General features: G+C 37.0%; 1 protein-coding gene across 7 annotated transcripts in view; it reads right to left on the minus strand.

Moving 5' to 3' along the window:
* Window positions 1-405: 405 nt before the first annotated feature.
* Window positions 406-27,226, minus strand: part of LOC138700842 (eukaryotic translation initiation factor 4E transporter-like) — a 71,584-nt gene continuing 44,763 nt past the window's right edge. For 6 of the 7 annotated variants that reach the window (XM_069827196.1, XM_069827194.1, XM_069827195.1 and 3 more), the window contains 9 exons: window positions 27,105-27,221; window positions 23,985-24,116; window positions 23,509-23,583; window positions 18,574-18,703; window positions 17,837-18,048; window positions 17,590-17,712; window positions 14,398-14,604; window positions 10,324-10,470; window positions 406-3,302 (listed from right to left, as the gene is read on the minus strand). In XM_069827196.1, the coding sequence (XP_069683297.1) occupies window positions 3,043-3,302; window positions 10,324-10,470; window positions 14,398-14,604; window positions 17,590-17,712; window positions 17,837-18,048; window positions 18,574-18,703; window positions 23,509-23,583; window positions 23,985-24,116; window positions 27,105-27,221 (1,403 nt within the window). In that variant the 3' untranslated portion in view covers window positions 406-3,042. The remainder of the gene's footprint in view (window positions 3,303-10,323; window positions 10,471-14,397; window positions 14,605-17,589; window positions 17,713-17,836; window positions 18,049-18,573; window positions 18,704-23,508; window positions 23,584-23,984; window positions 24,117-27,104; window positions 27,222-27,226) is intronic. The other variant, XM_069827192.1, reaches the window with a different exon arrangement.

Below are 27,226 nucleotides of genomic sequence, written 5' to 3' on the forward strand. Positions count from 1 at the left end.
AATTTGGTGTCAAAAGACCACGCCCACACATAGCAACATGCCTGTAAAATAATTTAGTGATGGGAAGAGAATTTCATCATCTTGCAGGGTAGCGACAGTTACATTGAACAAGCTGTTCTCAGAACGAAATGGATAGCTGTGCTATTTAGGAGATGATTGCAACTTTCCCCCCCTGCATATAACACAGGTGCTGTACCTTATTTTGATTGGAAATCTCTTTTTCAGTTGTATTGGAACTGAAACACACTCTCAGTATACGGATTAAAATGTGGTAAAATCACGAGCCTGGCTCAAATTGGCTATCTGAAGAAAGCAAACAGGTGTAGAATGTTTGCAACCAGCTGAGGATCCGTCAGGAAGGAAAAAAAAAAAGTATATATATATATACATACATATGGCAACAAATCAGGTTCACATGTTTAATTTTTTTTTTGCCACAAAAGCGTATTATACAACCTCCACTGATTCACAATGAATTGTGTATGCCCACAAGAGCTGACAATGAGAGTATTTTTAGGGAGACATAAAACATGAGAAGGAATATTTCAACAGTCAAATGAAGCCAGGATTAAAAATAATACTTAAAAAAATGAACTTAATGTACACACTCCTGTAGCAGTAAGATTTGATAAACGTAATTTATTGGAAGAAATCTCTCTGTCCTTGTATGATGTTCCTGGCTCACTTCATTTAATATGTCTCAAGTTCTGCTACTACATTGGTCTGTTTAACATGTAATTCTACTTCTAAATTATTTGAAGACAAAAGCTGCTGGTAGTGCATGTAGATGTTATTTTTTTTTTGTGCTATAAATTTAGTTTGTCATGAAGAATGTTCGAGTTTATTCCTTATTTAGGTCCATATTTCAACACATCACATTTTCTTCCTTACCAAAATGATCAGTGTAGTACTCCAGGTTTATCCTGCTATCCCCTCTCTAAAAACCCCGTCATGTTGAAAACTCACGCACACACCCTCATCACAAACATGTGCACACTCACACTGAACATTTAACAAAAAGAATCACATTCATTCCTGGTCTTAATGACTCAAAGCAATTTGTATATAACCCTCCACAAGGATACATGGTAGCAGGCAAAAGCTTATAGGAACAGTCTTGTAATTGTCTGGCAGCAGTCATTTCAAGTCCTATGCTGCATCAACGGGGCATTTTCATCAGCAAACATAAACCACTTCTTTCAGGTGTGGAAACAATGAAAATGCTATAAAAAAAAGTACCTTAATAAAGAAAGAAAAACCTTACAAACATTGGCTTGCCATGCTGTCACTTAGTTGGAATGCATGTTTCTATTTTTCATTCTGCTCATTTTATCACACAGGTTTTCATTACAAAAATTGTGGTAAAAAGAAAAGATCACTCACAGCCATGTCTTTCAACCAACTTTTCTTGAAGCAAACTATCGGCAGTGACTTCTCAGTTTTCCTCTTTCTACCTATTACAGGGAGGGGGAAGAAAAAGAAAATGTTTCCCAATGAGGAAGCATATTTCCTACCACTTCAACACTTCGCATGCACGCTGCCTTCTCTCCTCCTGCACTCGTTGCGTAACTTGTTTAGCCTATATTAAATGTTACTTTCTCTTTGAAAAAGTTAAACGTTTCGGGCAGTCTTCAAAACCGCACACCTTAACAAACTATAGTTAACGTCATTAGTATTTTAGTCACATTTTCCATGGCAGGCAGGGGCGGGGAGATCAACATTATTCATGCTGAATGTGAACAATATTGAAACTTAACTCAAAATGGAACATTTAATGATTCATCATCATTACATCAATAGAGTTGGTTAGAACATTCTTTGCATCCATTCTTTGAAATTAGATAGACCTAACATTCTTACAACATTAACTATTCCTGCATCAGGGTCACTTTATACATACTTTTAAATAATTTAGATAATCTATACTACAAAACGCATTCATACCTCATTCTTGTTTTTACTTTCAGCTGCACCTACAAAAATATATATGTATATATTATCATTGTCATTATTTTCATGACTCAATTTAATTCCATTTTTTTCCTTTTAAACTACAGAAAAACAAAGTAGTTCCTGAGCAAATTTAAAAGGGGGGACTACTTTTTTCCAAAGAAACCTATTTCTTGCAGCAATACATGCTCAAAGAAACTGTACAAACTGGTATTAAAAAAAAAGTTCCTAATGGACCACTAGTTTACATCAGAAGGAAAATAATGCAAGCACACAGAACCCCCTCTTTTAAACACTGCAATGTGTTTCCACAAAACTAAATAAACTTCCTGCAACATTTTTTATCCCTACAATCATTTACAAGTCTTCCACACTAGTGCACTCATCCACGACATGAAATGAAAATTCAACTACAAAGGTTTTTTTTTACACTATCTTGAACCATTTGCTTCATCCGGTAACTTTGCTGCCAGGTCTGCTACACATTGCTTCGTTTCTGGCCTTACTTCCTTCACATCGCAAACATTTCCTTTTACACAGCACTTCCACTCTGCAAATATTATCAAAAATTCGTCACTCTTAATTTATAGGGTTGAAAAATCAATCGTGATAGGCCCTCTATTCCGCATTCACCATTCTATACTTAGAGACTTAAAGTAATCAGCTTATAAAATTGTGGTGTTTTATCAGCTAATTCACTTATGTATATATACGTGTTTTTTGTAAACAGTTTTCTTTGGCTGTTAATTTCAAATACTCTGTATTCAGTTCAACTTACTACTGTTCTCCTGCAAGGAGTACACTGGCATTCAGTGTTGTGTGTTACAAGTGGGAATCTGCAGAACATCTTCCATCATTACGAGGGAAAAATAACCATCATGTACTTCTTGAAATTCAAATTTTGAATCGAAGAAAGAGAGAAAAGATCTGCGTAACGCGAGTGAATGTATCTACTGAAATTTCTTTTACTCAGTTATAGATTACCCAGGAAACGCAACTGTTCATTGTACATCCTTGTAATAGTTTTGTACCATAACCACAATTAAAAATATCCAACTTTCTGTTTCAAATCAACAGAACCTTAAACCTCATTCAGTTGTGAACAGCAGCAGAAGCCTGCTGCAGCCTCTCCAACTCCTCCAAGCTCAGCATGTTCTGCGTCGACAGTATTGGAGGCATGTCCGGCAGCTGGCCTGCCCGGGCTTGTGCCAGCAGTTCTGGCGAGAACCATCGTGCCAGCTGGTTGCTTGTCGGGGAGGTTGACATGTCCCTGTTGACAGGCAAGTTGATCGACTGTCCCTGACGTCCCATACCCATGGCCTGCGACTGCTGGGATCGCATTATGCGCGAATCTGGAAGAACACAAGTGAGCTGCTCTTGTAACTTCAGAATATGTAAATTACAAACGTACACAACTCGAAAACAAACAGTGCAACACAGTTGCCTCAAGACAATCTGCCGGAACAGTAGTTTGTATATCACTTTAAAGCACATGAGATTTCTCCCCGCACATTAAGACTTAAGACACGAATAAAAAGAAATTCGAGATCAGAATGGATGGAAATGACTGGAAAGTTGCTAGCAATATAACAGTCCATCTCTTTGTGATATCTTGCTCAAAGGCTTCATGTAATACATAATTCAGACATTTCGTGTGCATACAGATCGACCTGGCATGTGAGCTGTACAAGATCAGAGTCTCTTTCAGGATGGTTAATATTACACTGATCTACCAACACGGAAGTTCAGCTCAGACTAAACCTAATCTTCCCTCTCCGTGATATAGCCATGGTGCATAAGGTCACATGACGGATGTTGTCTCCTTTACTGTACTTTGTAGACAAATCTATAAATAATTAATATGATAAAATGATCCAATAATTTTAGAGCAAACAAACTATATAATTGGTCAGGAAGATGGCATGTCATTATCAGAGCTGTTTACACAGCAATCACGACAATCATCATAAAAGAGGAAGCTTGCAATACGTCTCTACTCAAAATAGGACACTACTACCAACATGCCAATGGCCTTAGACTTAAAGTTAAATATGCTGGCTTAAGTAAACTATCCATTGCTCAATAGATAGAACAGACCTAGGTTCACTTCCGCTTGCTTCACAAAGGAATTTGTGATAGACACGAAGGGTTTTCATCCATATTTTCCCATTCCTCCTCACCATTATCACCGTCAAGCCTCAGAACAAATATGAAATGGCTGTAAATTGTATTTAATAAAGACTATTAAGTAAAGAAAGGCAAACATTTATGTAACAAGCACAGATCACACTCAGAAAAATATGCGGCTCAATGCTTAAACAATGTCAACACAGGATGCCAGGATGACTGCAGAGCCATCTGCGGGCGTTTGCAAATCTGAAGTTGGTAACAGCATTTACTATCTTACCACCCAACTCTCTTATGTCGGTAAAAATATTCACTACTACACTAGACAATTTTATTCACAGGCACAATGTACAGTACCGTTAATTTATATTTCATTTTGATTATAATTCCATCCTCCTTTACTCAGCCCACCTGTCAATAACAACAGTTAGTATTTCGAGTTGAGAAGGGAATGGAAAGAACATGTTCTTTATAACTCCTAAGGGTTGAAATGTGTTACAGGTTCTTTTGTTCTGTTCAACAGATTATCAGGTAAGGAGTTGATATTTACTTACTGATTTTATAAATAGAAATGTATTTACTGAAATTATAAATATAAAATATAATGAGAATTATTGTGATGTTTTCATATATTACGACTGAGCTTATTGTAAGGTGAAATGATTGATACGCTTCAAGCAAACAAATTCAAAAGAATTAAATACATAACATGTGGGATGAAATAGAAGGGATCAGGAGTTGGTATTTTTCCATTTCCCGAAAGATGTTGAGAGGCATGCAATATTGTTTACTTAATGTATTTCTTTAAATTACTTCTGTATTCGGGACTACAGAGAGTAATACTACCGTGTTTTTGTTTTTAGGTGAATCCAACATTGAAACGTTCTATTAGTTGTGCCTTTTAATATTGCAATAGTCAAACTGTACACACATTTTATAATGACTATTTCAACAGAAGTGACAGGAAAAGATTTTTATTTGGTACCGTGGACTTCATCTCCGGTAATTCAATTGAACCTAGACAACCAGACACAGAGCATGTTCTGGCCCCTGGTTTTCTGACATGCTGGAATGATCTTAGACAACATTATCGTGATTTTTTTAACATCCCTAATAAATAATACATACGTATTTAATTCTTTTACATTTGTTTACTTCAGGCATATCTATTATTCCACCTTACTTACAAATATATAGAATATAATCTAAATTTAGCAGAAGAAATACTGAAATCAGAAGTAAACACTGAAATACTGAAACAATTGTCTTTAGAGACAATTAGTATTAGGTACCCTCCACAAAACTGGCTTCATTTATACACCGATGGATCCTTGATCTCCAGAGAACAAGGTGCCGGTGCAGGTGTTACGTGCTGTCTCTTCTCACTATAGATCTCTTGGATATGGAACAACAAGTTTTGATGGTGAAATCATTGCAATAAATGAATGTCTCAGGAATCTTCTATGCCACATCAATAAATTTAGGAATGCAGTTATATTGTCAGACTCCAAAGCAGCTATTCTATCAATCGTCTCTAAACACACACCTTCATCTCAAACAGCAGAAATAACTAAAATGCTCTCTCAATTAATATCACTCAATAAAAGAATTGTATTCCAATGGATACCATCCCATTGTGGAATCCTGGGAAACGAGAATGCGGATGCTTTAGCAAAGAAGGGCAGCACTGCTACTTACAGACCTGTTACTAAATCTACGTATTACTCTGTGAAGAGATTTATTAAATCTACATACTTAGACTTCAACAAACAAAATTTGATAACTCAATCCCAAGGGAAAAAATGGAACTCTCTGCATCAAAATCCACAGTTAATTCCCAATTTACCATGAAAATCGTCTGTAGCTGCATTTAGATTGGCAACAGGCCATGATTGTTTGGCCAAACACCTGCATAGAATTGGAATATATCAGTCCCCTAACTGCCCATTGTGCAACTCAAACCAAGAAATGGATTCGGAACACCTCAAAATCTGTGCTTCAGTGGCTAGTCATGATAATATCTTTGAAAAATATTGGAGTGCAAGAGGTCAAATGACTTTATTGTCAAACGCCTGGCATTAGAAAACAACAACAACCTTACTTACAATAAGCTCAGTCATAATTCTCATTATATTTTATATTTATAATTTCAGTAAATACATTTTCTTTTATAAAATCAGTAAGTATCAACTCCTTACCTGACAGTCTGTTGATCAAAACAAAAGGACATGTATAACACGTGTTAACAAAAGACGTGACTAGTACTGTATAGCCTACTGGCACTGTGGTCTGTGAACTCAAACACTGAAATTGGAATTGCAGCAGAATCCGATTTGTTTGCCACCTATTGAGAAATTATTGAAGGAACGATTTGCAGATGCCACTAGATGTCTCTTTCATGCATGAAATCCTCCAATATGAGCTGCACCCCCCCCCCCTCCCGTAACAAGCAAGTACCTACCATCATCATCCTTTGACGTGAAAGGCGAAGGATGCACTGGAAGGAATGGTGATCAGGAGAAAAGTTCGGGGTGGAAGAAGATAAGAGATGATAGAAAACATTAAGATATATGGAAACTAAGAGGAAGGCAGAAAATAGGGAAGATTGAAGAATGATGGGTTTGCATTGAAAAAGACGTGTTCAACTATGAATGAATGAATAACGTGAAAGATTAAAAGCAAATTATTTTCATGAACATACTCACAAATGGCTTTTAGAGAACCCGGAGGTTCATTGCCGCCCTCACATAAGCCCACCATTGGTCCCCATCCTGAGCAAGATTAATCCAGTCCCTAGCATCACATCTCACCTCCCTCAAATTCATTTTAATATTATCCTCCCATCTATATCTCGGCTTCCCCAAAGGTCTTTTTCCCTCCAGCCTCCCAACTAACACACTATATGCATTTCTGAATTAGCCCATACGTGCTACATGCCCTGCCCATCTCAAACATCTGAATTTAATGTTCCTAATTATGTCAGGTGAAGAATATAATTCATAAACATACACTAAGAAAAAATCTGTCAAACTCTATCAGGCATCAGCCATAATACTTGGATGCAAACTGGCCACAACCAACAAGATGTCCGTCCATAAACCTAAGAAAATTTCCAACACAGATTTTAAAACAAAATACTACAGATGCAATACTAAAAAGCAACAAAAATATTGAAACCCAGAAGAATTTCTTTCACTGATACTTACAAATGGCTTTTAAGGAACCTGCAGGTTCATTGCCGCCCTCACATCAGCCTGCCATCGGTCCCTATGCTGTGCAAGATTAATCCAGTCTCTATCATCATATCCTACCTCCCTCAAATCCATTTTAATATTATCCTCCCATCTATGTCTTGGCCTCCCCAAAGGTCTTTTTCCCTCCGGTCTCCCACTTCCTTTCACTGACAAACCTACAATTACAAAATGGATCTAAACATGCCAATAAAACAGGAATGAGACAAGAGCAGGACCCACTCAAAGTTATAGTTATTGATTATGAAGGTGTATTAATCACTCATTCTGTTCCAATTGGAATGCGCGTATTACAGTCACTTTTATAACCACCAATGTGCCACATGTTGCTCATGTCATGTGCCTATCCAGGTGAACTGGGAAATAGTACAGCATTCTGCAACTACAGAGGAAAGAACTACTGAGAGGATACACTTTAGAAATAGGCAATTATAACAACTGTAGAGCAGTTTGGGGCAAAGGTGAATGGCATCCATTGTGGAGATTGACAACTGTAAGTATGTCAGTTACGGATAAATAAGTTTTTGTTCTTCATTTAAGTGTTGCCACTAACTGTCGAGTGACCCACAAAGAATCTGCACTCAACGAGGAAAAATAGAAATAAATACTACAGGCCTGTTCTGGAAAATAGTACAATTTCGATAATCTGTCACTGGAAACTAATTAGACATACTGGCAGGAATGTAGTAACTTCTAAGTTAATAGTCCACCATTGTGAAATAACAGTTATCCTTCTTGACAATGAAACGAGCAGGCCCGGGTTCAAATCCTGGTCACGACAAGTTATCTGGTTGGGGTTTTTCTGAGGTTTTCCCTCAACCATTCGAAGGAGAATTGCTGAGTAACTTTCGGCTTGGACCTGACTCATTTCGCCTTCATTAGTATTATTCCATTAGTCATCTTAGTAATTACAGGTCGACCAGGAGCACGTGGCTCCAGGCTCTGCTGATAGGCAGGAGCTGCACATATCCAGCAAAGTCGCAGGGGCTTTAGTAAGTGGACTGGGGGAGTGTAGCTCCCTTGGATAGATGGCGCCTTGGTGAGTCGTGGAATCAATTGCAGCATGTTCTTCTGGTTGAGGATGCAGCAGATTCAGCCACATGAATTGCAAACAGATGCCATCGATGTGAGGAGGCTGCCGAATAACATCACAGGCAGGTGGAGGATCAGGACTGGATGCTGTGGCTGAATCAATATGATGACACCATGCAGTGCATCACACACTTGAAGAGCGATTCTAATGGACTTCTACAATCATTTCAAGACAAGGAGGTTGCACAATAAGCCTAAGGCCCAACTAAAACTTGTAAGTTTTGTAGTGCTATCACAGACGAGCTTACTCATATGCACGTTGAGCACTCTGAGACATCAAATGCTCCCAAGAAGAGAAAAACAAACACAAATAAAGTAGTGTTGTGACATCATTATCAAGAAATGATTTGGCACGTTTAGAGTGCTTCAGCTTAGTGGACCCTGCCTCATTCAGATATACAAATCACAATTCCTCGAAGATTTAAGTAGTTCTAAATACTATCCTTTTATTCAAGAACAAAACTGAAGATTGAACTTCCCATTCTTTACAACAGTGCAGAATTTAAGGACATAAATTCCACCAGTGCCTATTTCTTTTCTATAGACACAATAACTTAGAGGACATTTTCAGAAACAAAAATACGGTGTAAGTGCTTTCCATAGAAAATAAATTACATTAAGGATGATGACTTCATGTTAAATCCAGAGCATTAGATACACACACATTTCCACCATTAAAGATTCTAACAAGAAGGCACACTTTCAGTACTTAACTGATAATGCACAAAAACAATAGACATACTAATATATTCTTTCTAACAAGAATGGAGACACGGAAATAGTTTACCAGGGAATGCCCAACCAAGAGAATAGCTTTAAATCTGCTAGTCCGGTGCAGCTGACTGGGTCCCGTGGCTGGACGAGTTCAGGGAGGAAACAGATTGAAGTCGTCAACTGTCATATCTTGAAACTTTTTAAAATTCAAACATGAAATGTAATAAATTTTATAAGCTGATGATACTTAGAGGACTAGGCTAGTCCTACTAGTCCACTGATGCAAGTCACTGTATGTCTCCCAGTAAGAAACATAAAATATACAATACATTTAGTGGAAATCAATCTTTAAAAAAATCAGTGTAAAAGATAATACTGCATCAGCAGGTATATGCACAGCCCTTAGTGGACAAGGATCTTTTCTTTGGGGTTGTAAAACTGCATTCTAAGGAATTTTGTAGGCATAATGGGACACAATTTGTGCCTTAACAACATGAATGCATTTTTATTTTAGTTTTCTCAAATCATAAGTGAAAGTTATACTGTACTGTATTTTAGTCTGTATCATATGTTCCAAGTCGTAATTTAATTAAATGTTAAGTGCAGTAATGTCGCAAAAACGAAAAGCATAATATGGAATAAACTGCGTAACTGGCGAGTGTTTAGTTTATATTACATTATTTAAATTCATGTATAGAGTTCTAGTGCATTAAATTATTGGCTTTACCCATCTTCATGTGGCTTTTAATTTCTGTGACACATAGATTATAATCACTTCCAATATATCATAGTTCCGCTATAAGGCACGGGTTAAGTATGTCCCCCAACAACTGCTCTATATCGGGTTTTTACTGTATGCCATTTATTTTCAAACAATGTATAGGCCATTCATTGCCTCGTGAAACCTATTGCATGTAAGGCGAAGAATAAAGTAGACTGGGAAGCTTCCACTTGCAGCTAGCTTGCTCACTTACCCTCACATGCGTTAATTTAGTTTCACGAGGTAACAAAGGACCTATACTGTATACTGCTTTCTTCTTGTCAATTGCCTGTATAGTGCTTAAATGTTACATTATATTATTCACTTCTGGTAGACGACAGCACCAATTCATGCCTTATAATACATACTTGATAATATTTGTTCCATTTTCCAATTTTCACACCGTAAGAATTTTGTAGAGAAGCTCACCTGATTTTCCTGAACCTCGTCCTGTGTTGCCGAAGTTCTGATTTAGAAGTATCTGCTGCAGAGATGGTGTTGATAAATTACGCTGCTGTTGCTGTGTATGATGCTGAGCTTGTTGCAGTGTTGCCAGATGAGCTTGGAGTGCCTGTGCTGCACATCATAAAACAGTTCAATATTATACTGTAGTCTGTTATTTAACGACGCTGTATTAACTACTTGGTTATTTAGCATCAATGGAATAGGTGATAGCATTTACACTTTCCGTACAGTTAGAGAAAACATCGAAGAAAACCCAAATTCGTAATCAGCCAAGTACAACAGGCAACACATTACCACCTGAGCTACATCGTTCTCATGACTTCACACGTCTGTGCTGGAGAAGTTCATGTGAGAGAGAGAGTTACTAAAACGGCTCTAGTCTCTTCACTAGCATTAGTAACTGTTAGCACTCAACCTTCTTCGTTAACAGAATCCACTTTCTGTAATAGACTATGTTCACAGTAAAAGTGTGAGTGAATAGCAGATTTTTATTTTGTTTTTTGTGAATGAAATTAAGGTAACTCTACACACAAGAATCAGCTTTCTATTACCTGTTCTACTGAAGTCATGAATTTAATTTTTTCATTACACTTATTAAAGAAAAATATTACTGTGGCACTGCTGCATACCCATACATATGTTAAGGTGGAATATTACAGGGTGTATCAAATGTAACAAGGCATGACATACTTCGAAGAATGGTAGGTCACACAGAGATAGGGTTGCCATACATCCCGGAAAACTGGAATTGTCCTGGTTTCGAGAGTTAGCTGGTTCGGTAAAAATCCCGGATTTACAGAATATATACATTTATAATATTATTATTTAATACTGTTACTATGCCACCAAAATGTAAAACTAAATTTAAAGACAAGTATGAAGCGGAATGTAAATTCTGCAGCTAGGTTTAACTGAAATTATTTTTAATGTTAGAAAAAGAACACACTTCCAAAACTATCACAAGAGCAGTGTTCTAAAAGAAAATTATATTTGTTCACAGTTGCTACTTTTCAATTGCACACTGAGGGAAAAGTGATATCAAAGATCACATTGTTATGGCTAAACACAGAGATGCCTTAAAGTCAGTGTCCTCCAGTAAGCAACTAACTACTCTTTTTTCAGCTAAAGATTGAAGTAAATGTAAATAAATGCACGTGGCATAATGGTTCCTGATTGGCTATTGGACGCACAACGCCTCCAAACTCATGCTTGTCATCTTCTTCCTCATATTAAAATAGTTCCTTCTAAAATAATAAAATGTATAACATACATGAAATACGAGTGAATTAAACATGCTTATAAGAACACTTACTTACGATTTAAACAACATGTTTATATTAGTAGTTTCAGACATTGCGTGTTAAATCATTGTAACGTGTTTATGGCAACGCCCATGCGTAATAGGCATTAAATCCCTCCCAAGGTGACTTGCAGCTTCACAGAGCACATCAGCACAGCTGGTATAACACAGCGCGAGATTGAGTGTTGTCAACCTCAAATAAATTTCTGTAGAATTAAAGAAATTCTCCACTCTTCAAAGAATAACATTTAATCACGAATCTACAGAAAATGAAAATCCACTATTCCCAGTAGAGAAATAATAAATATTAACCCTCTTTGAGCATTTTACGGGTTAGTTCAATGAACGTGTTGAAATGTCTGCAATATATCAGACAGTGGCTGCCCTGCGTGCTCACTTGCTGAAAATAATGCGCCCTGGTGGCTGCTTTGGTAGCTAGCTTGCGATTGCGGAGTAATACATTTCGGTTTTGTTTACGTCTACTTCAATCTTTAGTTGGAAATAGAGTACTTATTTTACCACCAGTAAGTGCGAAGAAAGGAACGTAGCTGCTGCAGAGGCAACACTCAGTCCTACAACTCCACCACATGGCAAGCAAGTTGTTTTCAGAAATGTTCAATCATTCAAAGGTAGCTAAAACATTTTCCAGTGCAAAAACCAAAACAGAAGCTATTGTAAATATGTAAGTTCTTCTATTATACAGGCAGAACTGAAAGAGAATCTTTCAGAATCAGCAGTACGGATGCCAGTAATCACAAATATCATAAGATATTTTCTGTGATAGTGCAGTTTTTTGATCAAGCTGAGGGCATTCAATCAAAAATGGTAGATATAGTCGATAATCTAGAAAATAAAGGACACTTGAAAACATTATGCGAACACTGTCATTATATGGAGTGGAAGGGAATCTATTACATTATGAAGGTAATAGATGAAGTCTGGCATCAGAAGAATCCTGAATTTTATGAGCAGGGCATTATACGATGAACATAATATGAAGTCTATTATTTTTGAGATATGTAATTAATTTAATATTAGTTATAACTCAAAGTTACATAATTACCATTTGAATTAGCGGAGCAGAATAGCAAGCTCCGTGTAAGTTACGTCAGTTGTGTAGTAGCCACTGTGGCAATGTCGATCCTCAACATTACGCAAAGCTGAGGCGAACAGTTACAACGGCTTGTCATTCCGGTCACGTTCATCAAATGCTGAATGTTACAGTAGAAAATGATTCCCAGCCACACGACTCATTATCTTCAACCTTCAGACCTTCCTCCTTTCAAACCCTTGGAATCTATTTGTATCAAGCTTGCCAATCTTGGATGCTGACCAATCAGGATCGAAAAATCATTCGTCTTCAGTTTCGTAGCATGCAAGTATGAAAACTAGCAGCAACTACAGCAAACAGGGCAGTTGGATTTAAGGCTTCAGGATATTTCCCATGAATAGATTAGCAATCCCTGATCATGCCTTCACTTTTGTCGATTATTCTTTATGAAACTCTAGCACAACCTAAAATGCTCCAGCAATGTCAGGTAAAACATCATCAATATGTTACAGTGAAGATCTTCTGACTCCCAACTCTCCCCAATAGGCATACCTAAAATACTCGAACAATCTATCAGCCAGTATCATTACAGATCCTAACCTCAATGAAAAGAAAGGAGAAAAGCCCAAAGCTCTGCAAGAATAAATAAATAAAAGCTGCTCTCCCTTGAACAGAATCCTATCATCCTCTTCTGAGGATGTACAATGCTTTGAGGTTTATGAGCAAACAACATCTGGACTAAACTGTGAAACGTGTACAGTGCATCCAGAATTGTGTCCTGCTGGTAAAAGAATGTAACTGAAGCACTTAAAAGCCTTGGTGAAAAAAAGTAAAATGAGTCTTATGAGATGGGGATACACTATCTTCCCACCTGATGGAGATTGTTGGTGCAATGTAAAGCTCTTTAAAATACTATCTTGGAATTTGAATTGATAGAATAATGGGTGATTATTATTAACGGCATCTGAGATGTATTTTGTTGGATACTAGATATTAACTGGGTGGCCGGGTAGCTCAGTTGGTAGAGCAGCTGGCTACGGACTGGAAGGTCCGGGGTTCGATCCCAGGTGGTGACAGGATTTTTTCTCGTTGCCTAACTTTCAGAACGGCCCCGAGGTTCACTCAGCCTCCTATAAAATTGAGTACCGGGTCTTTCCCGGGGGTAAAAGGCGGTCAGAGCGTGGTGCCGACCACACCACCTCATTCTAGTGCCGAGGTCATGGAAAGCATGGGGCTCTACCTCCATGCCCCTCAACTGCCTTCATGGCACGTTACGGGAATACCTTTACCTTACTAGATATTAACTATATTGAATATAACAATTGATTTTAAGAAGTTCGCCATTTATACGTCCTTTCCCTTAACTTCTTAATCAAATCAATACTATAATAAACTGAGCAAATGTTTTCAGAAAGAATTTCTAAGAATCTTCTACATAAAATAAATCGAACTCTATTCCTTGCAGAGACTGGTGAATGAACAAATTACATATTGAACTTGAGAGACTCAGCCACAATTCTACAAGTTTGTGCATCTAGTCATGCAAAGCTTTGAAGCTGGGAAGCAAGAAGGAAAATGATCTGTCAAATCCTGAGCATTGGGAACACACATTTTAAGCAAGAATGATCCAATTGGACAATACACTGTACCAAACTCTCGCACACCGCGCAATGCACTGGGAGCTTACCTCTAACATTGGACTGCCGATGCATCATCATGAGGGAGTTGAACTGTGGCGGCATGTTGGGTGGAGGAGTGGCCAAAGTCATCTTTGAGCGGGGAACACTCCCACTGCCAGACATCAGTGAGGTGTGACGATGCTGCTGCTGCTGCTGCTGGTAGTCTACATTAGATGCAAACTGGAAGTTGGTATTGCCTTTTACAATTGGACGTCCTGAAACAAGAACAAGTTCTCATAAATATCCTCTTCCACATTTGCTGGTATCTCTGCATTATTCTATTCACTGTCTCTAGGTGCAGATCTAAATCCATTACTGTCCCTTTGTCCTAATGCATATGGAAAGTTGGTTTCCAATCTAAGACATCAAACTAAACCACTGACTTTTGTCACTTGGTCTCTAATTCATCCATACCCTCGTACAGTACATCCATTACAAGAATTACGCTTGTGAAACCTAATTTAAGACAACTTGTATGGATTTCCTGCAAGTATTTACTACTGGGTGACAAGCAACATTCTGTGCTCAAATACATCGGATTATCAGAGAATTACCAGTAAATAGGTATAAGCTTATATAATCTGTACGGTTAAATAATAATGATTATAAACAGTTTTGTATCAATTTTGTTGTATACTAGCACTAACAAAATATTGATGCTAACTCTAAGAAAGACAGCTGAAGTGGCCAACACATTCTCTCTCTCTTATTGGTCATTGTTACGTTGTCAGATTTACAGGGGAAGTCAGACACTGGTTTTGTTGAGGTCAACCTAGATAGGTAGAAAAGCAATATCCACTCGAGAACCCTGTCAAATGGATGTTAATTTTCAGATTTTTAGCTTTTGAATTTTCGTGTTAACCTTGCAAGAAGTTACAAGCTAGTGGATAAGGTGCTGCACTAGTAATCATGAATTGATTCTATCTGCAGCCAGTACTTCTTTTAATAATTGTTTTTTATTCTCTTTATTTTCTTTCAGTTATAGTAATCATTCTTTCACTGCAACAGATCGGCATGGATTTGAAATTAATATTATTTCGTATACTGAAAGGGAGTTTTCACATCTTGTCAATGACAGTATTTATTAGCACCAAGAGAAAGATTGAGCTATGAATCGGACATGTAATTCTGTTGATGATGTAATCACGCCAAATGTACTGACCCTGGACTCAACAGCTAGAATGTGGTAGGTACATTATTAATGCCAAAGAAATTTTTCATCAACGTGTATGTTTATAAATGAAACTTTTTTAGAACTGATGGTATGATGTCCGTCAAACATGCTTCAACAATACTGCGAGAGCCAAGATTTCTTGCTTATCCTGGAGTCTTGACATTGTTTAAGATATTCCTTCTCATTGCACCCCACCCTGCCTTCGGAAAGTTAAGAAATGTGAAACTCTGTGGAAGCCCTACAAAGCAATCACCACCTCTCTTTGAGGGAAGATGCAATAAAAATCCATTCTCTCATTTGTCAGTTGTCTGCTTCACATTTTAATGATATGGTCAAAGACAGTAATTTGTCGAATACCTTGCACACTTTTTTCCGAAATATACAAGTAAAAAATAAAGGTGTGCAGCTTATTTGAAATGAAGTTGGCAACAATGCTCAATTTTCATCTCGTGCAACTCCTAAGGTGTAAGCACATGCCATTATCTTCCCATGCGGGTATTTCAATTGATAACATTGTCAAATGGCATTTGGATTAGCAGTACAAGTATATACTTTGTGCGTCTTATATTTTCAATTCTGAGAATGAGTACCACTAAAGGTAGTAACATACAAAATAAAGGTGACGCTTCTATTAATATTGTAGGATAAGCAAGACAACCGACATACATGCAGATAGGATGAGTGTGAAATGTGTCCTGTTCCAGAATAGAATTTATTGTTAACTGAACTATATTTTGTATTTAATTGTTTTTAATTTGTCGTGAATACATTTGTTGAAAGTTTTACTTTTGTAAATCGTGTTCGTTTTATTGATTTATTTACTCTGGTGGAGTTAAAGCCATCAGGCCTTCTTTTACATACCACCAGAAATGCAATACAATTCAATTTATTTATTTATTTTACCTTTCAAAAGTGAGGTGTGCAGGTTATTCGAGAAAATACAGTATGCATGATTCGCATCAAAGCTTGTTCAGAAAGAACTATTTTTCGAAAAATAACTTAAATTTCTTTCCCTACAGACATTCGACAATCAAAATGAGACTGTAGAGAAGTGCGCATTTGTAACATGCTCTGACTGTACACAAAATTTGTGGTTTTTTATTTTTTTTTTATGATGTTCCGCCAGCAAAATTTGGCAATTGATATTTGTGAAATAAAGAACCTGGAATATCGTGAATTAAAAATATAAAATACAGAAACAGAAGAAGTTTATAGGTAAAATTCATAATAAAAATGTCTTTCTATAATAATGTGACATTTCTTTATTCTCTATTACATCTTATTTTCATTTCATAGCTGCATTTAGATTGGCAACAGGCCATGACTGTTTGGCTAAGCACCTGCATAGAATTGGAATATATCAGTCCCGTAACTGCCCACTGTGCAACTCAAACTAAGAAATGGATTCGGAACACTTCAAAATCTGTGCTTCAGTGGCTGACCATGACAATATCTTTGAAAAATATTGGAGTGCAAGAGGTCAAATGACTTTATTGTCAAACACGTGGCATTAGAAAACAACAACATTTTAAGATTTTTTTTTTCTTTGCAAAACTTGCACTTTTCTGTTCTTATATTTAAAAAAAAAATATTGTAATACGACAAGGTTGTCATTTATTCATGCTGTTGACGTTGGTATATACTCACAGGATATCATCTTCCCAGGATATTATGATAAAATAAACCTAAGGAAAAAAAAAGAGCTGACAAAAATATCTGAACTATGAAAGAAAAGAATAAGGTGGACAGAAGTGTAGATCTTCGCACAGCAGTCCACATCTTCTTACATAATGACTTGTAAGGTATAGAAGAAAATTCAAACGCTAAAATCTCGAAAACTAATGCCAATCGATAGGTTTTCACATGGATATTATTTTTTCTATTTATCATACAAAATTGGTGTGTGAAACACACTAGACTTTCTACCGATAGAATCTGCACGTCGGGTGTGCACGTAGAACATTCACAACACAAGTCTCAGTACCAACAATTTTACTGACACAGTCTCTAACTTAACTGAATGTACCTTGGTGCTGCTTAGTCATGTTCCATGGTGGCACTGCAGTTTGCTGGGTTCGCAACTGAGGGGCCGTAACAGACTGGCGAGATGTTTGGACAGATGCAGACTGAGGTTTGTGATCATTAGACGCTGAAAGGAAAGTAAACAAATAGCACGACTTCCTATTAATTCAAGACAAACACTAAGTTCACAGTTGAACAGATTAAGACAGAACCCTTACATCTGCATCACAACAGATCAAGTATTTTCTTACCTGAAACAGACGGCTTCGAGTCACTTCTTCCTGCATTGACAGGTCCCCCTGATGTTTCAGCCTCCTTTTCGGCAGTCATCTTCCTCAAAACAGAAGTTGGGGTAAAGGCAAGCGGGGTTGGAGATGACAGGTGTTTGGCAGGGGAGGAGGAGTCGCTTATCTTCCCTCCGCTGCTGTTGCTCGACATCCCACCCATATTTGGAGAAAGGGACCTGCAGCAAATGTGTCAAATATATTTCCCTCTCACCACATGTTATACCCTTAAGACTATTTCTATTGCTGAAAAATTGTAGGTGAAGCTACTGAAAAAAAAAAGAGAAAACAGTGTCCCACTCATTAATGCCATTACAAATATTTCAATATACTTGATTGATCTGAAAACTTCTAATCACTAGAGTTGTCAGAGTTAAATTCACTTGACTGACTCATCTTCTGTGACTGATCAGCAATGGAAGGTCCAACTTAAATCCCTTCTGAATTAAACACCATTTGAAACCGTTTCAATGCAAAACACTGACAACTGATTAAAATGTAGTTAAATGCACAGGGCACAACGCAACACATTGCTGCACAGTATGTCTCATAGTTTAAACACTCTTCAGTCACGTCTGACTCATTTCATATACAAACAGAAAATCTTACTCTATCCTCAAAAACTCGACCAGTTGAACAAGGCACATCCTGAAAATCAGGCAGAAATTTCACATAACCAGCAAGTTGATAGAGTTAGTTCTTACTGTTGCATTTCTTGGCGCTTGCGGAAGTTCTCCCGCTGCTCTTCCAGCTTCTTTTTTATAAGAGCTGACTGCATGATGTTCTGAGTGTGGACTATGAGCTCACGTGGTGATGGCACTCGATGTGGCAACACTGTAACACAGCAGTTTCATGGTAAGTGACATGAAACTTTCCTTACTGCAACAATTTCAACTAAAGTTTCACAGAGCCTTCACATGGTTTGAAACACACCACCAAATCATATGTCAGCATTTACTAATTCGTCTACAGTGTGTTCTTGTTCTAGGAAAGAAGAATAAATGTTCAAAGATTAATGACGAGTGACTTGTTTTAGTGGCTAGAATTTTATACACAAAATTTATTCATAAGATGTTAAATGACTAACACAGGTTAAAGGAAGAAGGCATGCTAAAGTGGGCTCAGAATCAGAACATCCAGGGACCATTGAATGTGCTGAACACAGGAGGACTAGGCCTATCACACACAAAGAGACATTCACCGTGATTGTGTACACTTCATTGCTTCCATTACAACAGACACCTTCAAACTTTGATCTTTTATTTCAGCATTTTATTCTCTAGTCAGAAAAAATTACAGTGTCACTGCAAATGAGACATACTTTTTCGTTAACTGAGGTAGCCAAACTATCTAGGTAATAACCTCACTTCTCTAATCACTCAAACTCCATACCTACTGTGATCAGGTACATATACCACTTTTTGCCCAGTTTTCAACTTTCTGAAGTAACCTGTGTCAATGTCTATTATCAGATACATAGCTGCATACACAATTGTATCTCTGGAGACTACTGTCTACATTGTTTCATTTGACAAAATTGATTGCATTAAATCACTATTATGCATTCATTTCTTTATATTACAGGAGTTATTTCCATTATTTCGGATGAAATGACCTCTAGATTCAAACCTGCATAGCATCAATCAATCAATCTTCTTAATGTATCCAGCTGTTTGCTGACAATATGAAGTCCACTGTACTCTATTCAGTTCTTGTTTCTCATGAGAAATGAGGGGTATTTTAATCGGTGTTCATTACAGATGCCTGTTGCTAGTAGCCAGAGTTGGGGTGTAGTCAATATATACTGCAGGGCTGTGTCTTCTGCAACTGGTACTGATGATTTTAATTTACTTCTTTTGTGGTTTATGGATGGACAGTATAGAAGAATGTGTTCCAGATCTTCATCATGATCATTACACCACAGACAAGTAGGATTATCAGAAAGGTGAAATCGGTGTAGGTACAATTGTGTGACAATGTGACCTGTTCTGGCTCTTGTTAAAAATGTTTGAATATGTCTAGCCAAGTTTTTGTATATTTCCAGGTCATTTGGTTTTTTTTTTTTGTACAGACTGTAAAATTTTTCCTTTGTCAGAAGAGAGCCAATTATTGATCCATAGGTTTGTAAAATGAGACTTTACTGAAGCAAAAGCACTGGATAAAGATAGCTATCACTTGAAGAGACAATGTATCGGTAAGTTACACATCACACAAGAGAAAACATATGAATTTGAAAAAAAAAAAAAAAAACAATCTATTTTCGTTTACGCATCTACAAACATGTTTACGTTTTATTATCGCTAGATTCGTAGGCTGCCCCTACAAACAAACTGTATCTCATCTTTCCTCTGGAGAAATAAACAATAATAAATTCAGCTTTGCTGTACAAGGAAGTCTGAGACAGAATTAAGACAGATCTACTGATCTGTAACACGAAGAAGTAATAAAAATTGGGATGAAAATCACTTACTGAAGCTTGATGAAACCGGCCCTAAGAATTCTATTATAATGGCACTGGTAACACATACTACTAATAGCCTAGGCTATATTTCAAATATTGTACGAAGTAATACACGATTCTGAAAATTGTACAATTAACACATTTTGCGTTATTTTCCAGGAGAGGTAAATTCAGGTGTACCACCTATTTTAATTGTCTCTTTGCCCTGTCCAAGAATACGAGATAACGTATGCACTTCTAAACCAAACGCCTCTGCAGTCAGATTCATTGTTTGTGAAGAACTGACATGCATTGCATCATAAGCTAGTCTTTTAGAAAAATTATATACAGAAAATACCTTACTCCTCGCCTGTGAGTGTACGACTATAATTTTGCGTATAACAGGGGAAACGCCAGAGCCACTTGCAATACTAAATTTCAGAGAGGGACTTCAGAGCAAAATGCTGTAGGTTGGATATCTCTGTTTAGTCTTAAAGCGATAACATGCGAACCAGTTGACATACAATTGCCATTCTTGTACAGTTGATTTCAGTATGTGTAGTTCTATGGCACAGATTAAAATTCATTCCTAGCCATACGTACTGAGCGCGCAAGAAAGAAAATAATACGCGATGCTTCAGCGGGATATCGCGACGATTTAACTAGGCAACAGTGCTTCACTGTCACTGGCTAGTCGACACAGACTGGCCTGAACTAGCTCCGCCTTATATGCCTTCTTATTCTGAAAGTGCTCTAATACTAAATTAAAAAATAAATTTAACTCAAACAGTTTTAAATTTAAAAATGTATGTAAGCACTTCATTATTAGTGAATATTAATTTTTACGATGTTACCTACTGTAATTTATCTATATAATTTTCTTATGTACTGAATCCTCCCCTGAGCACGAGATCACTCTCTTTCATGAGAATGCTAGAATTTTTGTGTATTTACTACAATAAAATTGTTTACAATTACAATTTCTATTAATATGTTGGCATACTTATGGTGATGCTTTTCTGCACGTTTCTGTTGGCAATATTTGGAAGCCACATTTATGTTAATGTGTGTATTTTTATAGTGGTACTACACTATCTTATTTCAAATGAAATGTGCAGTGATTTATTTTCGGGTTCCTTAATTTTTATACAGAATGTCGCAGTTTTCGAAAAAGTCATTATGGGAAACCTATACTAAACCTTAGGCAAACACAGAACAGAAATAATAATCCACGTCACACCACACACTGTGCTGTGTGAATTACAAATTAAAAAACAGCAAGAGATTATTTGTAAGTTGCGCCCTTATGAAGCCTTTGAGTTTCGTGTTTGGAAGCTATGCAGCGAAGACTGAGTACAATGTAGCATGTCCTGAGTTCAATGCACTAAAAATACAATGGTGGCCACATTCTGCAGCATAGTTTAATGCCGAAAATGAGAATTCCAAGCCACAAGCATAAAGAATGCCAGTTACAGAACATTTTACAGATATATAAAAATATTAACTTATCTGATCGCTAACAGCCTGCATTGAAACTAATGAGAAATGCAAGAAACTGTCACACTCTAATCTTTATTAAAATTACCATATTTAAATCTATTTTGAATTAGTTATTTCACATAAAATTCACGAAGTCACGAAGCAGCTGGCAACCACATTAGTCTGCACTGATGTATGTTTTGCATTGTTTCATTAACTGGAATACAGAAATGAAACCAACTCCAACATTCAGTGAAACTGTTGCCAGAAACTATGTAACATCATTTGAAGTGGATGACTGTTGTATCCAGTAAAGCAATTAGAAAGAGACGCTTTGAACTTGAAATACAGTTATACTAAAAGCAAACAACACTTTCTGGACTATTAAAAAAATTCAAGTATGTTAAGTACAATATATTATTATTATTATTATTATTATTATTATTATTATTATTATTGTTTGTAAATAGCCAGATTAGCTAGATGAGTAGGGCCAATCTTGCCAAATATTAATTGTCTATGACATGATTTCTAGAAAATTTGTGTATTTTACCGATTGAAAAAAAAAGATTAAAAGAGCCTCAAAAAGAAGTTAAATAGGAGTTTTACTGTAATTTGTTTACCTTTGTTTCATTTGTTTCTTCAAATTAAGTGACAAACGATGATTGCACAATTTGGGAAAATAGTTCTTTCTGTTAATCCTGTAGTCTGCAATAGTCAACAAAGTGGCTGTTAGTTATTTCATTCAATTCAATATTGGATAAATCTCTCTAACGTATTGTCAATGTGACCATGAATGCTTGCACTGTAGCAGCAGATTTCAAATGACTTGACGAAGCCTTGCATTCTACCACCTCTGTATAAAACTGACGTTTCAGACAGTAACAGTCCCACAACAATTTCGTATCTTCTGCACACCATTGCGGAATTTATTCTCACCCCTTCATTATACTAGTTTTCATAAATCCTTTTTTCTGGTTGTTCAGGTGTCAATGGTTGTCCAGAAGATGGAATGGTTGATTTAGAAATACTGAAACAATTTTTGAAACTTTAGGTGTTTTTTGTGGTACTGTAAGTTCACTTCCTGTCTCTTGTTGCATGATCTCGCACAATGAACTGTTCCAAGAGATAATTTATACATGCAACAGCCAAATTTCTCAACTGAAAACTATCTTTATAAATAGTATGTAATATCTTTTGGGAAAGAGAAAATCCATTGCATATTTAGCAGCCATAAAATCACTGATTTACACCCCAATGTACACACTTTCCAGATACTTTGAACATTCACAGCAATTTAAATAGTCAAACACTAAAGCTCGCCCAAGGACAAATGATTAGCCTCTGTGCCTTTCACCATGACAACCCATCTGGATCACGAAGGACAAAGTGGACGCAAGGGGTTTTCTTCACCATCATCATTATTCCACCAATACTCAACAATCACCCTCACTCTGCGAGGAGTTCTACACATTCGTGTTTAACAAGAACTATTATTATTAATATGCAGGACTGTACAAAATCACAGCACAATCGATGGTGCAGCAAACACAATGACTATGTGATGATATAGTTCTGGCACATTGAGGTCAACTGATGAAAAATAATCTGTTCTCGGATTTAAAAACATTCCTTTACAATAAAAATTATATAAGCAGCAACTTTAATCGAGTGTCAACAAACCATTAACATGCAGTCAGCATGCACTATGCTGACTCACCTGGGTGTTGAACTGACAAAGTGTTGGGATTGTTGGCCAAGTTGGGAGAAATGACAGGGGGCTGCTGACAATATGCTGAAAGCATGGACAACATATCAGTTTAACCCTACTGCACACAAATAATGCATACTGACATGGCTGTGACAATCTCGGTTGTTATTTACACTGTCTCCTATGTGCATTGGGGAATTTAGTTTTTGCAGTATGTTGAGAGTGCAACATATTTTTAACTTTTCGTCTGATCTTTCATTTCTATCCCAACAACGATGTAAACGTACAACATGAACTATTTCTGACAATGTTTAATGAAATTCAAAACAAAGCTCCTTACTTGTTTCATTCAATGCAAATAGTTCATTATCAGAAGAGGGCTTTCATTCTTAAATTAGATTATCAACAACTGGAGACAAATGAGAAACAAAATCTTTATCCATAATCATCCATTCATGATAATTCCTGTAGATGAAACTGCTCACCACTATTTAATGGAGACGGAATACGCAGCTGCTGTTGCTGATGTTGCTGCTGTTGTTGCTGTAGCATCATCTGGTGCAGAAGATCTGGCTGTTGCACGTGGGGATGAGGAGAAGTAGCCCGAGGCGAAACGCCTATGCACAAACACCAACATCAGTTCAATGCCCTCACTACTATACCACAAGTACAAGTATGCAACAGGAATCATTACACAACACACTTTTAAATTAATTCGGAAAAAAAAGAGAAGCAGTTTATGAATGTTCTCAAATAAATGCATTGGGTGCAAGGGCTTCTAATTTTGTGGACAACTTTTCTAAAAAAAAATCCTCATCTTGTGACTCAATAATTTCTACATTTATTCTATCAAGTGTCATCCATTGTTTGTAAGTAATTTTCTCAATAATGTTTTCTTCATAAAAATCTTTTAAGTTGTTAAATAAGACCCCTTTCTGTTATACATTTTCGAAGAAGTAATGGTAGACTTGCTGTTTTTTAAACATGCAGAGGCAATACGATAATTGAAGCAGCTGGAAAACTAATTAAGGTTGTCACAGAATAATGTAATTTGTAAGTGGGGTCCATAGGAACCTTTGCAATTGGGCATAATAACCTAATGAGGAGGTCATGTGATGTGCGTCACTAACCCAAAGAGATGTAGAATGACGGTCAGTCAGTCACTTCCATTATTATTTGCTGTTTGTTCTGTACTATAATATGTGTATTTTGTCGGTGCTGTGCATGTTAAACTGCGTGTTGTTAATGGCCTGTGACATGTAGTGCAAGTTATAATGGCTAGCTGTTACCTGTAATTCAGGCCTAAAACGTCATAGATCATAAAGGAGAAACCCTTCAGATGCAGTCTGTTACCTGACATGGACGCATGCATTCGATGTTTTATGTTAATTTAAAATAATTGTCTGTCATGTCGTCGTCATTCCTCCACACATGTCGACGTGTACCTCATTTTCAGGAGCAAACACGGAACCAATCATCAGTTGGGGAGAGGAAGGATTTTGCAGTATGTTTGTTGATATGCGGAGTCTTCATGTACCTATGGAATGAGGATTAGTGTAATTTTCCGCAAGGAAGTATTTACTCAACAGTACGGATGGTCAAAATATATCTCCCGTCAGATCCTTACTGCTGAGCAGAGCTATACAGGCAACACACACAGTCTTTACAATTCAGTTTTTGCAGTTCCATCTTCAAATTAGACACACACTGAGAAAATTAAACGATTAAATTGATTATTCATTTATTTTTTTTTTTAATTTTCGCGGACATGTTGAAAATTCAACTTTAAAAATGTATTAGTGCTGTATTTACAATAAATTATTAAAAAAAAAAAAAACGACATCAGTGATGTAAAATAAAACCAATTCTTAGGGCCGGTTTCACCAAGCTTCAGTAAATCATTCCAAATGAAATATTAACTACTGAACATTAAAATATTTAACGATTCACTAAAATATGAGACATCAACCACGCTTCAAGGAGAAGGAGCGAAACGTCTGTGTCATCTTTGTCCTCGAAGCAAGGACCGCAAAAGCAAGATACAGTGCAGTGAATGTAAGCGTACTGTTTGCCAAGATCACAAAGTTTCATTATGCCTGCAGTGAAAACGTTAAAAACAACAGACAAGAGAGTGATTCAGAATTCAGAAAAAAATGTTGTAGTTCAACAATGTTCAAATTTAAATGACTTATTGTTACCTATGGTTTAATTATCCAGATTGATTGTTCACTTCCAAATTTACCTTTTTCATCTGTTTTTAATAAAATGTGAAATATTTTTAACAATTAAATGGTAAAATAATACCCCACGTTACATATTGTGTTCCTAGAATTGTATGTTACTCCTCCAGGGTTAAGAAAGAACTCTCTCTCAAGCCTAGGAAATCACTTTTTGCCCAACATCTTTTCCGTGAAGAATGATAAAGAATGGAACTTGTGAAAATTTTTGTGCAATGGGAGGATAATAGCCTCATTTGTTTGACAACATTTTCTGGAGTGGTGAAGAAGTCTTCCATGTTAATTGCCATACTGCACACAAGAAAATCCCCATATTACTATTGTAAAAGTTCAAGAGCCCAAGTTACGGTGTGAGATCATTTAAATAAGTGTTTGGAAAGTGCAAAAGTTTATGTTGAAAGTAAACTATAAGATAGAAACCTCATAGTTTCAATAAAAAAAGTTATTTGAAATTATACACTGACTTATCAACCGCTCCATATTCTGAACATGGCTGTAAAAGGATATCTGTCGGCTACAGGGGGGGAGAGCCATTAATCCTTCCCATTGAAGGCTTTAAGGAACCAACTTGGACAAATACCCAACGTCCCATCCCTACCTTCCTGTGGTGCAGCTGTTAGTAAGCATAATTTTACGAGCTGAACTAAAGGGAGGGGCTACTCATCAATTAGCACTGGTCAGCTTGATGAGTTAATGACTGAATTTGGTATAATTTTCCTCTAACCAATACCTAATTCCCTCTTCACCCTTTCCTATCCAGTCCTCTGACTGAATTCTTACTTTCTTCAACCCTGACGGCATTAGAGCATTCGAGGCCTAGGGATTCATTTCCCTTTCCTTCCTCCTCTTTCTACTTTTCTGTTCCTAGTGCTGACCTGCTATGGCACTAAAATCGTCCTCCAGTGGCTTAAGGAGGGAAAGCTGGTGATCAACAAGATCTCCCAGCTAGGTCCAATGGACCCGTCGACCAACAGCAGGTGTGGTCCTCCAGACATTCTGGGGGTTGTGTGTGAATGAAGTAGCCACCAAAACGTTAAAATATGGTGTTCACTTAAATCGGCTACAACTTGCCATTTGGCAACAGGCCATGATTGTTTGGCCAAACACCTGCATAGAATTGGAATATATCAGTCCCCTAACTGTCCATTGTGCAACTCAAACCAAGAAATGGATTCAGAACACCTCAAAATCTGTGCTTCAGTGGCTGGTCATGATAATATCTTTGAAAAATATTGGAGTGCAAGAGGTCAAATGACTTTATTGTCAAACGCCTGGCATTGGAAAACAACAACATATTCTGAACATACTTTCAGTGTTTCTTTAAAATTAATTCGGTTTATTCAATTTCCTCTCTTGCTGAAGTCATACCTGGCTGCATTTGAAGTTTCAAGATGCTGACGAGGACTTCTCTATGCCGGTGCTGCATTGCTGGGTTCTGCAGCTGCTGCACCAGATGCTGGGAAGTGATCTCGCCATGCTTCAGTCCTAGA

The sequence above is a fragment of the Periplaneta americana genome, chromosome 6, assembly GCF_040183065.1.
Source record: "Periplaneta americana isolate PAMFEO1 chromosome 6, P.americana_PAMFEO1_priV1, whole genome shotgun sequence".
In the NCBI taxonomy this organism is placed as follows: domain Eukaryota; kingdom Metazoa; phylum Arthropoda; class Insecta; order Blattodea; family Blattidae; genus Periplaneta; species Periplaneta americana.